This window comes from Nylanderia fulva, unplaced genomic scaffold, assembly GCF_048542155.1.
Source record: "Nylanderia fulva isolate GAGA-0341 unplaced genomic scaffold, ASM4854215v1 Scaffold4, whole genome shotgun sequence".
NCBI lineage: Eukaryota > Metazoa > Arthropoda > Insecta > Hymenoptera > Formicidae > Nylanderia > Nylanderia fulva.
In genome coordinates this window covers 4,681,262-4,698,456 of record NW_028190476.1, presented here as the reverse complement: position 1 = coordinate 4,698,456, position 17,195 = coordinate 4,681,262, and the positions used below count along the sequence as shown (strand labels likewise).

The 17,195-nt window shown below is 29.2% G+C and overlaps 4 protein-coding genes across 7 annotated transcripts in view; 3 read left to right on the top strand and 1 right to left on the bottom strand.

Annotated features, from left to right (window-relative positions):
- Positions 1 to 199: 199 nt before the first annotated feature.
- On the top strand, positions 200 to 7,530 carry CPSF1 (cleavage and polyadenylation specificity factor subunit 1). Its single transcript, XM_029309335.2, has 21 exons — positions 200 to 784; positions 873 to 1,087; positions 1,261 to 1,571; positions 1,670 to 1,920; positions 2,020 to 2,201; positions 2,270 to 2,554; positions 2,708 to 2,881; positions 3,016 to 3,153; positions 3,265 to 3,414; positions 3,788 to 3,949; positions 4,057 to 4,292; positions 4,472 to 4,682; positions 4,766 to 4,932; positions 5,113 to 5,356; positions 5,623 to 5,808; positions 5,914 to 6,162; positions 6,247 to 6,399; positions 6,483 to 6,659; positions 6,740 to 7,013; positions 7,115 to 7,244; positions 7,343 to 7,530. The coding sequence occupies exons 1-21, from the start codon at positions 616 to 618 to the stop codon at positions 7,527 to 7,529; spliced, it is 4,251 nt and encodes a 1,416-aa protein (XP_029165168.2). The 5' UTR covers positions 200 to 615; the 3' UTR covers position 7,530.
- Positions 7,531 to 7,908: 378 nt separating this feature from the next.
- LOC114936221 (dynein regulatory complex protein 8) lies at positions 7,909 to 9,405 on the top strand. The gene is made up of 5 exons (XM_029309338.2): positions 7,909 to 7,986; positions 8,454 to 8,570; positions 8,654 to 8,774; positions 8,892 to 9,102; positions 9,216 to 9,405. The coding sequence occupies exons 1-5, from the start codon at positions 7,920 to 7,922 to the stop codon at positions 9,336 to 9,338; spliced, it is 639 nt and encodes a 212-aa protein (XP_029165171.1). The 5' UTR covers positions 7,909 to 7,919; the 3' UTR covers positions 9,339 to 9,405.
- Positions 9,406 to 9,444: 39 nt separating this feature from the next.
- LOC114936220 (delta(3,5)-Delta(2,4)-dienoyl-CoA isomerase, mitochondrial) lies at positions 9,445 to 11,810 on the bottom strand. 4 transcript variants are annotated; one of them, XM_085485867.1, is made up of 8 exons: positions 11,680 to 11,810; positions 11,372 to 11,436; positions 10,976 to 11,123; positions 10,806 to 10,894; positions 10,593 to 10,720; positions 10,179 to 10,459; positions 9,953 to 10,079; positions 9,445 to 9,821 (listed from the first exon to the last, which is right to left on the bottom strand). In XM_085485867.1, the coding sequence occupies exons 2-8, from the start codon at positions 11,418 to 11,420 to the stop codon at positions 9,723 to 9,725; spliced, it is 921 nt and encodes a 306-aa protein (XP_085341993.1). In that variant the 5' UTR covers positions 11,421 to 11,436; positions 11,680 to 11,810; the 3' UTR covers positions 9,445 to 9,722. The 4 variants fall into 4 exon arrangements, with proteins under 4 accessions (XP_085341993.1, XP_029165169.1, XP_085341994.1 ...); XM_029309336.2 differs by having other exon boundaries at positions 11,675 to 11,809; XM_085485868.1 differs by lacking the exon at positions 11,680 to 11,810 and adding an exon at positions 11,525 to 11,668.
- Positions 11,811 to 11,928: 118 nt separating this feature from the next.
- The window catches only part of LOC114936215 (uncharacterized), a 41,603-nt gene continuing 36,336 nt past the window's right edge, over positions 11,929 to 17,195 (top strand). Inside the window, exon 1 of the mRNA XM_085485878.1 lies at positions 11,929 to 12,189. The gene's annotated coding sequence lies outside the window, so the exon portion shown is untranslated. The remainder of the gene's footprint in view (positions 12,190 to 17,195) is intronic.

Sequence of the window (17,195 nt, the reverse complement as noted above, 5' to 3'; positions counted from 1 at the left end):
CAACATATATATTAATTAATTATATATATATATAATAATAAACTACTATATTAATATATAATTATTATTGACTTCTCAACATTTTTGCTAAGGAAAAATCGTCTCCAAATTGACCAGAGAATCCGCCCGTAATCATTGGTTCGTTAGTTACCGGACACTCTGTATAGCAACTGACGTCATAAACGTCAAAATCACGCGTTTGCTAGCTGGGATATATTAATTAATTTGTACATATAGATATATATTAATTAATTATTCATCAAACGACGATTTTTTAAATTTTAGCATTGGATGTAGATTTATTTTTTAAAAGTAGATGGCGCTACTGTATTGTAAATATACTGCAAAACAGCTTCTCTCCGAAGCCATGGTGTATATACATTTTGTGTATTGTGTGAATACTGTCGAATTCTTCAATTCGATTAACTTAACTGAGACTTAAAAGATATCTCATTTATATCTTTGACAGAAAATCAATTAAAGCTGTATCCAAAAGTCAGAATACTCCAATTAGAGACGTACTAAACCTTATCTTTAAAAAAGTCTAATTTAACCTCTTCTCCGGAAACAACATGCTCTCTCTGTGACACTTCATAGTCGATTAACAAATTCTTCATGTATTCTATATGCAAAAATACTCATCCTGCGACGGGAGTCGAGCACGCGATCACCTGTCACTTTTTCAACCGTAACGAAAAATGTCTCGTGGTCGCCGGCGCGAATGTCATCCGGGTGTTTCGCCTGATCCCGGACGTCGACATAACGCGAAGGGAGAAGTATACAGGTAAATTAATTTTATAATTTTTATTACCATTTTGATTCTTCTTTATTCGAATACACAAAATAGGAGGGAATTTCTTTTTGTTGTGCAGAAACCCGCCCACCTAAAATGAAGCTGGAGTGCTTGGCACAGTATACTTTGCATGGGAATATTATGTCCATGCAGGCTGTTCATCTCATTGGATCGCAGAGGGATTCTCTGTTGCTTAGCTTTCGCGATGCAAAATTGTCTGTTGTCGAGTACGATCAGGATATTCATGATCTGAGGACAGTATCATTGCATTATTTTGAAGAAGAAGAAATAAAGGTAAAAATATTTGGAGTCTCACAAAAAAGACGATTTAATCAAATTTATATTTATAAGAAATTATTTAAACTTTAATTTTTTTAATCAATAATAATATCCTTAAAATTTTATCTTTTTTAAAAATAACACAGATAGTATTTCTTGAAATTTTAGACTATGTCTTATTTAATTAGGATGGCTGGACGAATCATCATCATATACCAATAGTGAGGGTAGATCCTGAAGGAAGATGTGCAGTAATGTTAATATATGGCAGAAAACTGGTTGTACTACCATTCCGTAAGGATCCCAGTCTTGATGATGGTGACTTACTCGACAGTGCAAAATTAACATCTTCCAATAAAACTCCCATATTATCCTCATATATGATAGTATTAAAAACACTAGAAGAAAAAATGGACAATGTAATAGACCTGCAATTTCTGTATGGATATTACGAACCTACATTGTTAATTTTGTATGAACCAGTAAGAACATTTTCAGGGTAAGGATACATTTTAAATTTATCAAATAAATGCATAAAAAGAAGAAATGCATCAATCAATCAATCAATTATGTAATGAAAATAATTTTTGTACACAGACGTATTGCTGTAAGACAGGACACTTGCGCAATGGTTGCTATATCCTTAAACATTCAGCAAAGGGTACATCCTATCATTTGGTCTGTCTCTAATTTACCATTTGATTGTTATCAAGTTGTACCTGTGAAAAAACCTCTTGGTGGCACATTAATAATGGCGGTTAATTCGCTTATTTATTTAAATCAAAGTATACCACCATATGGAGTATCGCTTAACAGTTTAGCAGATACAAGTACCAATTTTCCATTAAGTAAGAAATATTTTTAATAGTATTGTAATTATATTTCTTGTAGTAATTTATGGAACATAATAATTATGCACTTTTATTATTCTCTTTTTATTTTTATAGAGCCACAAGAGGGAGTAAAAATGAGCTTAGAAGGTGCACAAGTCGCATTTATATCTGGGGATCGTTTAGTTATCTCTTTAAAGAGTGGAGAACTTTATGTTTTGTCTCTCTTTGCCGACAGTATGCGATCTGTACGTGGATTTCACTTTGATAAAGCAGCAGCTAGTGTGTTAACATCATGTGTAAGCATTTACATTGAACTTTAAATCTACACAGATATTTATCATTCTAACGATATATGTATTTTTAGGTATGTATGTGTGAAGACAATTATCTGTTTCTTGGCTCTCGACTCGGTAATTCGTTATTATTACGATTTACCGAAAAGGAACCGGAAACTCTGAAGAATCTGAATGATGGTGAGATCACTATTGACGAAAACGAAAGCGAGGAAACCCCGGCCAAGAAGGCGAAGCAAGACTTTCTCGGTGACTGGATGGCATCGGACGTGTTAGACATTAAAGATCCAGAAGAATTGGAAGTGTATGGAAGCGAAACTCACACGTCTATCCAAATAACATCATATATTTTTGAGGTATTAACGAACTTGTGATCTTATTTCATATATATATATATATATATATATATATATATATATATATATATAGTGCATTGTGTTTTTTTGTTAATTTCAATTATTTATTTTATTATGTTCTATTCTCATGATTTTTTTAACTTTTATGTGTAGGTGTGCGACAGTTTATTAAACATTGGACCATGTGGAAATATTTCCATGGGAGAACCAGCTTTCTTGTCGGAAGAATTTCTACATAATCAGGATCCCGATGTCGAACTCGTAACGACATCCGGATATGGCAAAAATGGTGCGCTTTGTGTATTGCAACGTTCCATACGTCCTCAGGTAATTGACAACTTTTGTAATCTTATTTATATTATGTATAATTAATTTTAATTTAATTAATTTTAATACATTGATCTTACTGTGATATAATTAGTACCACAAAATCTCATTAATAAAAATAAATAATAAAATAGGTTGTGACAACATTTGAATTGCCTGGCTGTGAAGATATGTGGACTGTTATTGGCACATTAAATAATGATGAGCAAGTTAAGGCAGAAGCAGAGGGATCTCATGTTTTCTTAATATTGAGTCAAGAAGATTCAACCATGGTATAATAATATATTTTTGATACTTAAATATAATATATTGAAATATTGATATATTGTCACTTTATATATCTTGAATAATAATTAATACTTGATGATATTATTTATTAACAGATTCTGCAAACCGGTCAGGAAATTAACGAAGTAGACCAGAGTGGGTTCAGCACTCAAGGAAGTACAGTATTCGCCGGTAATCTCGGTGCTAATAGATATATTGTGCAAGTTACTCAAATGGGTGTGCGTCTTTTACAAGGCATTGAACAAGTATGCACATTAAATCTTAAATATTTGCATGAATTCAAGCATTTTTTTTTTGTTTGTAATTTTTATTTTATTTTAAAGCATATTAAGAAAAATAGCAGTAAAGTTTTTTATTTTTAAATTAGATCTAGAAATGGGATATTCTTAATACTTTTGGAGTATAGATGCAGTTTTTATATTGTCTTTTTGATTTATATATTTATTCATTAGTTTAATCCTCAAAGATAAACGATAATATATTTGTATTTATACCATTGTATTTGGATTGTTTCACTTATATTTGAAAAGCATATAAAACACAATTAGAATTATTAGTAAAGATGCTTTATAAATAAAAATTAAATTTATCATTATAATCTATTTTTATTTATTACAGATCCAGCATATGCCTATAGATCTTGGCTGTCCAATTGTGCACGCAAGTTGTGCCGATCCGTATGTAACATTACTCTCGGAAGATGGACAAGTAGTATTGTTGACACTTAGAGAAGTGAGGGGTACAGCGAGATTGCATGCTCAACCTGCCAATTTATTATTTGTAAGTTTATATGCACTTTGAAGCGTTAAGTGTTAAATCTTATAAAATAAATAAATAATTCAATTAAATGTTCTTAAAATTTATAATAATTTTCTATGTGTTTACAGCGTCCCCAGATAGAGGCATTATGCACTTATAGAGATGTAAGCGGGATATTTACGACGCAATTGTCCGAGAGTGTGGACGACGAGCAAACCGAAGAGGAGCACAATGTAGAGGAACCGTCTCTCCTCACCAATATTGATAACGAAGACGACCTATTATATGGCGATGCTCCAGCATTCCAAATGCCTGCACCATCATATCAAAAACCATCGGATGGAATTACTAAGAAAGCGCCTTGGTAAAATCTTTAAGTTTTTTTTATATATTTTGTATATATTTTTCAGTTTTTTAATATATTCTTCAGTTTTTATGTATTTAAAAAATATTTGGCGAAATATTTTACATTCTATGTATCCTAATATTATTAAATATGCTATATCGATATACATTTTCATAATATGGATCTTTGTATAATAGGTGGCAGAGACATTTGCAAGAAATTAAGCCCACATACTGGCTACTTGTGTATAGAGATAGTGGGACTTTGGAAATTTACTCCCTACCGGATTTACGACTCTCTTATCTCATTCGTAATTTTGGCTATGGTCAGTATGTGTTGCACGACAGCATGGAATCTACGACATTGCAATCAACACCTGTCAATGAAATCCCTAATCCTGAAATGCAGGTATATATATTTGCAAACATATTTGACATTTCTTCCGTAATTAATCATTCTTCTATTATTAATAAATATATATTTCTTCACAGGTTCGTGAGATTCTAATGGTCGCTTTGGGACATCATGGAAATCGACCGATGCTTTTGGTACGTCTCGATTCGGAATTGCAAATTTATCAAGCTTATAGATATCCAAAGGGACATCTAAAACTGAGGTTTAAAAAATTGGAACATGGAATAATCCCGGGACGCTTCAGGTTTGTATATACATATATGTATAATTATTTCTATATATATAGTTGATCTTTCACTTAAATATTTATAAATATTATTTTATATCTATAAATTTATATTCATAAATATCATTTTATGTTTCACTGTTAAATAAATAATTTTACGCTAAATTTTTTAACTAAAAAATTTTTTCTTTTTTGTAGCCCAAAACCCAAGGAAGAGGACATGCCCATGAATAGTGACACTCGTATTTGCATGATGCGTTATTTTAGCAACATTGCCGGATACAATGGTGTATTTATCTGCAGCGATTATCCGCATTGGATATTCTTGACTGGACGCGGTGAATTACGCACGCATCCAATGGGCATCGATGGCCCCATCACGTCTTTCGCTGCTTTTAATAATGTTAATTGCCCACAAGGTTTTCTATATTTTAATAGAAAGGTATTATGTTGTTTCCTGTATTATGTAGAATAGTAGAAATTATAAAAGATGACATATATTGATTTATTTTAAATTGTTAATATAGCAAGATATATTTTAAATAAAAAGAGAAAAGATTACTTTATAATTTTTACTTTAAATGTTTTTTTTCTAAAATCAATATTTTCTGAAGTTAATTAATTACTCTAAAGTCATTTTTTTTAGATATAAATATTTTGCATTCTGTACTATATTTTTATGTACAAAATTTTATAATTTTATTTTAGGAAGAGCTACGGATATGCGTTTTGCCGACACACTTATCATACGACGCTCCTTGGCCAGTTAGAAAAGTGCCTTTACGATGTACTCCACATTTTGTTACCTATCATTTGGAAAGTAAAACCTATTGTGTCATAACAAGCATAGCTGAACCGCTGAAAAGTTACTACAGATTTAATGGCGAAGATAAGGTATTGGTAAAAATATTTTTCAATTTTCCAAGATATTTTTATTTATCAAATAGCTTGAAAGCATAATGTTAAAAATTAATAATGACAAATGTTTTTGTTAATAAGGAATTTACCGAGGAAGAACGTCCAGAAAGATTTCTTTACCCGTCTCAAGAACAATTTTCCATTGTATTATTTTCTCCAGTTTCATGGGAGACGATTCCTAATACAAAAATCGAACTGGAACAATGGGAACATGTCACTTGCTTAAAAAATGTATCTCTGGCTTATGAAGGAACGAGATCTGGTTTGAAAGGTTACATAGTATTGGGAACAAACTATAATTATGGCGAAGATATTACAAGTAGAGGACGTGTAAGTTCTACGAATTAAGAAAATCAAAATCTTCTCAATTTAATTATTTTATTATATTCTTTTTTTCTCTCTCTCTCTTTTCAGATACTTATATTTGACATAATTGAAGTAGTACCTGAGCCTGGTCAACCATTAACTAAAAATAGATTTAAACAGATTTACGCGAAAGAACAAAAAGGACCTATAACTGCTATAACTCAAGTATCAGGATTTTTAGTCTCGGCAGTTGGTCAAAAAGTATTATTTTTTTTCAATTTATTTTTACCAAAGCTATATGTCTATTGTGAACAATATTAAAAATCTATGTTATTTTATTGCAGATCTACATTTGGCAGTTGAAAGACAACGATCTCGTTGGAGTTGCTTTTATTGATACTCAAATTTATATCCATCAGATGCTGAGTATCAAAAGTCTTATTCTGATAGCTGACGTTTATAAATCAATTAGTTTGCTAAGATTTCAGGAGGAATACAGGACACTCTCTCTTGTTAGTAGAGTAAGTAGTAATGCATTAATTTCAAAGAAATATTAACAATAATTACATTAAATTATATAATTTGTGTATTTTTATTATAGGATTTTAGACCTGCAGAAGTGTATACTATAGAATATTTAATTGATAACACAAATTTAGGATTTTTTGTGGCTGATGGAGAGAGCAATCTAGCTTTATTTATGTATCAGCCAGAGTCGAGGGAAAGTTTAGGAGGCCAAAAGCTGATTAGAAAGGCGGATTTTCATTTAGGACAGAAGGTGAATACTTTCTTCCGTATTAGATCTAGACTCACCGATCCTGCAAATGATAAAAAGCACTTTTCCGGTGCTGAGAAAAGACATGTCACCATGTATGGTAAGTCACCATGTATGGTATAACAAATAATATGTAATTTAGTAACACTTTAAATAATCTGTTAAAAAGTATATTTTTACATGTATTTTTATATTTTACAGCAACGTTAGACGGCAGTCTTGGTTACATACTGCCAGTACCAGAAAAAACATATCGAAGACTGCTTATGTTACAAAACGTGCTGGTGACACATATCTGTCACATTGCAGGCTTGAATCCAAAATCATATCGGTAAGTATTAATTATAATTACAAAGATTATATAATTCGTAATTATATATATATATATATATATAGCTCGCTGACATGTATAATTATTTTTTCGTTTAGCACGTATAAAAGTTATATACGAAATCAAGGTAATCCAGCAAGAGGTATTATTGACGGCGATTTGGTCTGGCGTTATCTTCTCTTGCCAAACAACGAAAAAGCAGATGTAGCTAAAAAAATTGGAACACGCGTTCAGGAGATAATCGAAGATATTACTGAAATTGATCGACAAACGGCGCATTTCTAATTATATAGCTTATATTGTATTAGACTTAATAAGCTTTTATTATAATTTTATATCTTCTGAAAAAACAATAATGCATAATAAACTTTGCTTGTATGTATGTATGTACATCATCGAATGCATACAATAGTTTGTATGCCTTGAAATTATTACATACTTGCAATTGTTTAATTTATATATTGCATAATGCAATTGAACCTAAATTTTTGATACTACTAGAATACAAAAAAATATAAGTATAATTTTTATATTTATATTTTAGGAAAAAAAATGATACTACTTTGTAAATTTTTGCCGAATCACGACGGACTGACAAATTAGTAGTTTATTTATCACTTGTGCACATTCAAATAGAAATATTCACAGCATTATTGTGGTGATATATCTTCTCAAATGCATCCATCTTCCAGGAAAAGTATCATTGAAAGACGCCTTACTTTACGAAAAGAAAGTCAATTATGTATGTAGCAGACAAAAAATTTGTAATTAATGTGTACAGAATATATGTTCTTTGTAGAAAACAAGTTTTTTTTTAAATATTGTCTATAAAAATGTGAATTAAAATGCCATATCTCATATAAAATACAATCAATACAAGTCCTATGAGATTATACTAATTATTTTATATTGCTTATATTGATCAAACAATTCATGAAAACTAGTCACGTTTCTTGAACACCGAGAAACATTTAATTGATTGATTATTTCTTTTTATTTTTTATTTTTTTATATCAAAGTAAGTATTTTACAGATTTTATACCAATTTAACAAAAAAGATTAACAAAAATATTTAATTTGTTTAAAATTATACACTTACCTAGATAGCCACAGTAATTATTATGACATCAAAATGCATTATTTTGATGGCAAATGATGCATTTTGACATCAAAATGATGTCATAATAATTACTGTGGCTATCTGGGTAGTGGCTGTCGAACCAACATTATTAGAAAGAAGACTCTATGAGGCATTTGATGTATTTGATAATGCAAGAAGTGGGGAAGTGGATGTCAGAGATTTAGGAACAATAATCAGAGCATTAGGTAATAAAAAAAATGATAAAAAAATTCTGATAAGTTTATATATTTCTTGTAGTCTATTTCATTCTATTTATGTTGCACAATAGGATGTGTCATAACAGAGGCTGAGTTGCAAGAGATACAAGTGGAAGTAGAAGATGTCGAAAATAATTGCGTTCCACTAAATAGATTTGTAGAATATATGAGCAAAGCGATTAACGAGCGCAAGTATGTTGATCTTTCTTCATTTTTTGAAAATTGAAACAAGTGATTGATAGATTTAAAATGCAATTTCTATTATAATATAGTAGATATATATGTATCTTATTTTTACAATTTGTTTAGATTCAAACCAGCAGAACCAGAAGAGCTATTGAAAGCGTTTCAATTATTAGATCCTGAAAATCGCGGATATATCATGAGAAATGATTTAGAGAAATCTATTATGGAAATTGGAGAGCCATTTACGAAGGAGGAAGTGGCTGATATGATGGCCGTAGCTTGTGATGCAGAAACAGGAAAAATTAATTACGAGCATTATATCAATTTATTAATTGTACGTATATAGTCATTTTCAATAGTGCTATAAGATTTCTTTACACCATGCATAAAAAGTTTTATCTAAAAAAAAAAAAAAATATAGACTTCCATTTGAGATAAAAATTACAGGTGAAAATTCCCGAAGATCTGAATGTATATAATATTGTTGATAAAATAGAAGCTGCGAAAGCAGCAGCATTACCTAAAAAACGCATGTGGGAAAACTTTTTCTTTAAGGAAAATACCACCTGACAAAAAAATGATATATAATTTTAGTAAAGAATTGTCGTTTTTATGAAAGAATCTCAATATATGAAAAATCCGTGATTAGGAAAATTGTATTAACAAATTTGATATATTTCATGTTATATAAGTATATTTCCAGTACCTATTTTTATATATAAATAACATACAAATATTATATATAATAAACGTATTAAAATACTTTAAATTCTAATTAGAAAAGATGTAAAAATATATTTTATATATTTCATGTTATTTAAATTTTTTAAATTTTCACGAAAAATATTCTAAAATTTGATATTAAAATATAAAAAATTTGTGGTTATTTTTTTCTTATGAATAATGGTAATTAAATGTGTAAATAGATAATTTATCAATTAACAATATTAGATATTACAACTTTGAAAATATCGGAGGATCACCTTTAACAGCCTGTGCCATAGCTGCATTTAAGAAATCTTCACTCTGAAGCATTGCTTTGTTATGCACCATCTATCAAGATAAAAAAAAATCCCAATATATATATTGAAACAATTTAAAATATAAGAAATTATTTCACAAAGAATAAATAATAATAAGGGTTATTATCATTTTAGGTGGAATAAATAATGGAAGGCACTTACTATATGATCTAATCCTTCTTGAACAGAGTGGTCTCTGGAATATACCATACTTATTTTTGAACCTTGCACAGCAACTGGACTCTTAGTTGCAATGGTTTCAGCAATTTCTATTGTTTTATTCAATAAGCTGAAATAAAAATGTGAATAATTTCAAATTAATTCACCTTGTTCGAGCAATTTACTACAAGATTATATGTTCTTCTTTCAATTGCATTTGTTGTTTTACCTTTCTTCATTGTCCAATATGCGATTTATAAATCCGCTTTCCAGTGCTTCAGCCGCTGGATACTTTCGTGCTGTGTAGACAAGTTCTCTCACTAAACTATCAGAACCCACAATCTTTGGAAATCTTTGAAGTGTACCTACATCAGCTGCCATGCCAATGTCTACTTCCTTTATTTGGAAGTATGCATCAGAGGAAGCATAGCGTATATCAGTTGTGGATACCATGTCCATACCTGCGCCGATGCATGCACCATGTACAGCAGCTATTACGGGTTTTGGACACTGTCAATTAATTTTGCATCATTATTTTATTTGTGCAAAGAAGTGTCATATTGAAAATAATATGATGCATAATGGAGTGAGTTAATGGGCGAGGTGTGGAGAATATATCAACTCCATGTAAATAATGGAATACCTTCTCTATAGCGGTAAGTGAGTCTTGATAATATTTAATTTTGGATTCCAAAACTTTACATTTACGTGCAATATCTTCGTGCTGTGTCAAGTCCTGACCCGTTTCCATCAATCCTTGCAAATCAATTCCTAAAATAGTTGTCAAATAAGAATAATTCCATTTATTTATTTATGCCATAAACAACTATTAATTTATTTATAAATTATTTCATACCTGCACAGAATGTCTTTCCAGCAGCTGACAAAATAATTACTCGGCATTCGGGATTGAATGCTAATTCCTCGAAACATTCCTTAAATTCTCTACATGAAAATTATTGAAGTCATTTAAATATAGGTGTTTAATTGCAAAAGATATATAATAAGTGATTCCTCTTCTCATACCTCCACATAGTTGGACTCATTGCATTTCGTTTCTCTGGTCTATTCAATTTGACCATGTAAACAAAAGGTTTTGGAGTAGATATTGCTAATGTTTTATATTTAGGTGACATTTCTGTAGAGTATCTCAATCTGGAAGCAACTTGTAAATCTGTAAATTGTTAATAGATAATTTAATTCTCGCAGAATTATTACATTTATTATATAATAATTTTTTATATAACTGATGACTAATATGAAATGATATAAACAAAAAATGTTTTAATTAAAATTAAAGCAGGATATATTTTAAACATAATAAAAATTAACGCTTAAATAATAATTTTCTTTTTTTCATACTAAATACAAAATAAAAAAGCATATATTAAAAATTTTTAAAAGAATTACAAATGTCCTTACTATTTCCCACTGATCTTGACAAACTATTTCTAATAATATTTATCATCATGTTGGATGAAGATATTCTACAAAATAAAAATAATGAATTAATGAAAAAATTTGAATATATACATACGCGTTTGATGTATTTTCTATATTTATAACAAATTTAACTGTTGTCACGTAGACAGGTCAAAGTACATCGTATAACTTTACGAATAATACTATAATATTACACCACTATAATATCTAATATCACACTGTACACAGAACATTACATTAATAATATTAAAAATTTCAACAAAATATTACAGATTTATATACCATACATATATATATATATAATCGATTTATATTTTTTCTATTTTTTTATATTAGATTTTCCTCTACTAATCTCTTCGAACTCTGTTTTGTGAATCAGCTATTTTGTTCTACTATTCAGATTAAATCAGCTGTTTTTCTGACTAAAGTAGATTTCTTTTTATCGCCGGTCGATTATATCAATCGAAGAAAAATTAGAGACGTAGTTTGCGTTTTGTATACGTGGTGGCGTTCAAGTAAGTATTTTCGATAAACATTGTGGTGGCGGAAAAAGTTCGCTCTCGGATATTTTGCTGTAATATTTACAACAGTGTAATTCTAGCAATCCGTAGATTTCATTTTTCATTTTATTTGAGGATACTTGATCCGAAGAAGTAGAAGACATGAGTGCGACGCCCGAAAGTTTAATTTAATTTGCATAAAAAGTGGTTGGAAAAGTCTTCCGTGCATTCTCGCCAAAATTGCAAATGGCGGAGGAAAAGGCGGGAAGCCGAGTCAGCATGATGATAAATGTAAAGGTATGTGTAAAGTTTTTTTACGAATTTTTTAATATAATATTGTGCGTAATTGAGAAAATATATCTGCGAAATATTAATGACATAATTGTAAATTGTAAATTAATACACCGCATTATATATAAATATATATATGTATATATATATCATATATAATGATATACAACATATATAATGATCACAAGACGGTTTCAAAGTAATGTCAGCGCTCTTTAATTATCTAAAGCCCAAAACGACAGAATGCCTTGATAATCACGAAATTTGACACAGGGTTCGTGGGATTATGAGTCTTTAATAGCTACCCTCTTGTCAATGATTGAGTACATTTCTCTCGAATTTCTGTCCTATAGAATTATGAAATTTGTGAGAAAATTAGAAAATTTTTTAGGTTAATAAAGATTATCTATATATTTAATTAATATAAATATATTAATCTAAAATTTTTAAAAAAAGTTTTGTGATTATTAATTAAAATTTTATATTATATAATAATTGCGATTTTTTGGAAAATTAAATACATACAATAATAGATTGCTATATAAATGTGTTTAAAAATAAGTATTTTAATGCATTAATTTCAATGCAGTATGATTACAGAAAGATTTGTTAAAAAATTCAAAGTAAAGAGAGATTTAACAAAAAATACAAAATTATCTTTCGAAAAAATATATAATCATAAGATGCAACGTATTCCTTTTTTTAAATTTAAATTTCGGATTCGCGAAGTTCACTTTTTTATTTCATTTTCTTATTTTAAATCGAACATACACATGCGATCTAATTTTTAATAGGTTTTTACACATTAAGATATCATAAAAAATGATTCATTTATTGTTGTTAAAAAAAGGTTTACGTTTACTTTTATATATGCACTTTTTAGAAAATGTTTAATTATATAGGTCATATAAAGATTATCTATATTTAATTAATATAAATATTAATCTAAGATTAAAAAAAAAGTTTTATTGTGATTAATCAGAATTTTATATTATATAATTATTTGCGGTTTTTTAGAAAATTAAATACATATGCAATAATATAGATCACTATAAATATGTTATTAATCAAAATAAATATTTTAATGCATTATTTTAAATGCAGTATAATTAGAAAAATATTTGTTAATTCTTTTTTTTCGCTATTTTGGCCTCAAAGTTCGTATAGCCACATTATTTATGCGCTAAGTGCGAAAAAATAGTACTGCGTATCGTAAAACCTAACCTAACATTTTTCACTATTGGATTGCATAAGGTAATTTGCTGCAGATCGCTACTATTGATTCATAATCTATTACGATTAGAATTCTTGCAGTACATATTTTATTTTTACTATTATTCATTTTTTTGACACTATTATCCAAACATTTTATCAGATTCTTATCTTTGAAAAATGACTGAAAATGAAGCTTGGAGTAGTGGCGAGTCCGAACCAGAGGTACAAGACTCAGACAATGAAAAAATTGATGACGTTGATTTAGGAGATATATATGACGGAAGTCAAATTTTTGAGGACGCGTATTTTTATCCATCAATCAAGACTTCGAAGGTATCTCATCAAGCAACTTGTAAATCTTAAATGGAATAATAATTTATTTCAGAATTATTTTTATTTTTTTTTCTATAAAATGATGACTATGACGAATGTATGAAACAAAATGTGTAAATAAAATTACATATGGAAATTTGAAACTTACATAAAGATGAGCTTAAATAATTTTTCTTTTTCATCTAATGCAATTAAAAGGCATATATAAAAGTTTTAAAGATTCAAATTCTTACTATTCCCACTCCATTTTTCGCAAACAATTTCTAATAGATATTTCAATTTGGATTACATTTCACGATAACATAAGAATTAATAAAACCTTTGGAAAATAAACATATTGATATTTTCATATAAACAAATTTGTTTCGGACAGGTCAGTCCAGCAAAACTCGTGATATATGAAAGTCCTATTATTATAAAGTAAGACTTCATTAACAATTTTATTTCAAGAAAATCGTTTTTGCCATACTTTTCTGATATAATCAAATCGATTTATATTTTTTTTTTTTTATATTAGATTGCCCACATTTCGAAACTTGTTTGGTATCAGCTATTTTTTTCTCTATTCTTAAACCTTATTTTTATAAAGTGTTCTTTTTATGGTCGTATGACAATTGGAAAATTACGTAGTTTAGCGTTTTTACACGTGGTGGCTTACAAGTAATATTGCGGTACATGGGGCGAAAAAAGCGGGAATGCCAAATTAACAGGAATTTAGCTCCGTGAATTACATTGTTCATAATTGGATACTGATCAAGAAGTAGGAAGACTGATGACGATTATTATTTGCATTACAAGTGTTGAAGTCTCTGAATTCTCGCCAAATTGAACAAAATGTCAAACAAGAAGCGACCATATATAAAGCCAACAATGTGTGTTTTTACAATAAATAATATGGCTGCGTAATTCGATAGACAATTATCATAGCGGAAATCATGAAACAATGAATGTAATAGCAACCGCTTTTATCACTTCTTGATCTATGTATATTATATCTCATATTATATACAAATAAAATGACACAGACGGTAGAAATCAGTCCTTTATTTCTAATAGAGATGTTGATAATCACGAAACTTGATCACGGTGTGAATTTATGAGCTTTCAACAGCTCCCCTCGCATGATTGGGACATTTTCCGAATTGCGTCCTAACAATGAAGGTGGAAAATTAGAATTTTTAGGTTAAGATACATATATTAATAAATCAAACGATGTACATTTACCAAAAAGTTTGTGATTCTTATTACAACATTTCATATTACATCAAAATTGCGATTTTTAAAAGAACATACAATAGATTGCAAGGGATAACGGGAAAATAAGAATCATAATTTCAATGCAGTAGGACTCACGAAAATTGATCAAAATTGCAGAGTCAAGAGAATTAACAAAATACAAGCAAAATCTTGAACAAAGTGGAACTCATAAATCAAGTATCCCAGTTTTTTTTTTTTCGCCGTCCAATTTCCGTTTCTTATTTCATTTCTCTATTTTAAAGCACATCTCACTCATTTTAGATAATAGGTTGAAGAGCATTGCATCTCATAAAGTGAGTTCATTATTGTTGTTAAAAAAAGTTAAATAATTCAAAGTAAAGAGAAATTTAATAAAATATACAAAATTATCTTTCGAAAAAATCTATAATGATAAGATGTAACGTATTTTCTTTTTTTTTATTTAAACTTTGGATTTGTGAAGTTAACTTTATTCTTTCGTTTTCCTTATTTTAAATCGGACATACATACATCACACATGTGATCTAATTTTTAATAGGTTTTTACATGATTAAATTAATTTGTTGCTGAAAAGGTTTACGTTTACTTTTACATATGCACTCTTCTAACGAAGATTGAAGTGTCACCGTTCTTCGAGCGAAGCGCGATGAAAAGTGGGAAGGGGAAAAACACGGGTGGAATGAAAAAAGGACGAACAACAGCGGAATGTCCAGTTTTTGCGCGGCAGTTACTTACCTTAAACGAGCTAAGATTCTCATATAAAATAGCAGAGAGGCTTTTTTTGCACATATACGATCCTTATTTGCGCACCGCAATCAAAAGCGCGACGAAACGGCGGTCCTTACTTTCAGACCATAATTTCAATGCGGCGGAATTAAATTCTCCAAAATAATTTCAGTGGCTATTTTCCGTTAACTCGTTTCAGTCATCTCATTTTTATATATTGATTGTGGAATTTTAATCCACGCATGCACTCTATCTTTTAATTTCTTAGATCACTCCTCTGGAACCATCTTATCTGATCTTCATCGGATTATTTTATAAAATTTCTGAAAGTAATAAAATTTTCATCTCTTTTCGCCGAAGAAAATTTATGAAAATACAGATTCTATATACGGATTATTACCAAAATAATATATCCATTTTTATTTATAGTATCGCGATCTTATGACGAAATAATATTTCAGTAATTTTTCGCGTGCTATATATAAAAAAAAGCTTGCGTCGTACTGTAAATTATTACTCTATTATTAATAAGTCTATTATCAACAATTCGAGTGTTAATTATTCCGTTTTATTATCGACATTAGAACGATGAATAGTAATAACACATTAAATAGAATGGTTAGTTGATTTTTGACTCAGTAAACGATGAATGTCGTGTCTACTTTAGGGAAATACCGACCTCTTCAGTGTACGGTGCCCTTTTTCTATTTCACATTTACAAAGAACAAACGCCAGTTGGTTTGGAAACCGACGCACGGAATCTTAATGATGTCTTGTCACATATTCGACAGCGACGGGTTTAGAGAGAGATTTCCGAGTGTCCTAAATAGAACAGAATTTACCATATAGATAAATTTTTTGATTGTAAAAACGCTTCCTTTTTTTGTTATATTACTGAAAAAAATTCCATATCGATCAGTAATTATAATAATTTTAAATAGAAGAAGTATAAGTACAATTTTTTCTGACAAAATGATTTCGCGCAAACATTCCAACGATATTCATCAGTAATTATATAATTTTAAATAAAAGAAGTAAGATATAATTTTTTTCTGACAAAATGATTTCGCGTATAAATTCCAACCATATTCATCAGTAATTATATAATTTTAAATAGAAGAAGTAAGATAAATATATAATTTTTTCTGGCAAAATGATTTGGCGCAATAGCCGAGATCACGTAAGCGTGCTTTTGTGTTAATCCATCACCGATGTTTAAACGTGCCCGTAACAGTGGCACATTTATCTCCGTCGAAAACATATTTTTGGCTAGAATTATTTTTAAAATTATTTATTATATATTGCGGGTGCGCGTATTTCTTTCGATATCTAGGCCACATCATAATCTATCATATATATTATTTATATTTACGTCATCATCATTATATTTATCACTTGTTTGTACGATTAAATACGATATATTAAATATGTTGATTGTAATTAATATTTTAATTATTAATATTTTAATAACTTTAATAAATAGGGCAAATAAATAAGAAATC

Bases quoted from the DNA above. Each gene is read 5' to 3' on its own strand.
- LOC114936220 (XM_085485867.1), bottom strand. From the start codon at position 11,420: ATGATGATAAATATTATTAGAAATAGTTTGTCAAGATCAGTGGGAAAT. The intron at 11,124-11,371 runs GTAAGGACATTT...AACAATTTACAG, and splicing joins GTCAAGATCAGTGGGAAATA to ATTTACAAGTTGCTTCCAGA. The intron at 9,822-9,952 runs GTAAGTGCCTTC...TTATCTTGATAG, and splicing joins AAGAAGGATTAGATCATATA to ATGGTGCATAACAAAGCAAT.
- LOC114936221 (XM_029309338.2), top strand. From the start codon at position 7,920: ATGCATCCATCTTCCAGGAAAAGTATCATTGAAAGACGCCTTACTTTA. The intron at 7,987-8,453 runs GTATGTAGCAGA...CTATCTGGGTAG, and splicing joins ACGAAAAGAAAGTCAATTAT to TGGCTGTCGAACCAACATTA. The intron at 9,103-9,215 runs GTACGTATATAG...TAAAAATTACAG, and splicing joins ATTATATCAATTTATTAATT to GTGAAAATTCCCGAAGATCT.
- CPSF1 (XM_029309335.2), top strand. From the start codon at position 616: ATGTATTCTATATGCAAAAATACTCATCCTGCGACGGGAGTCGAGCAC. The intron at 2,202-2,269 runs GTAAGCATTTAC...ATGTATTTTTAG, and splicing joins CTAGTGTGTTAACATCATGT to GTATGTATGTGTGAAGACAA. The intron at 6,660-6,739 runs GTAAGTAGTAAT...TTTTTATTATAG, and splicing joins CACTCTCTCTTGTTAGTAGA to GATTTTAGACCTGCAGAAGT.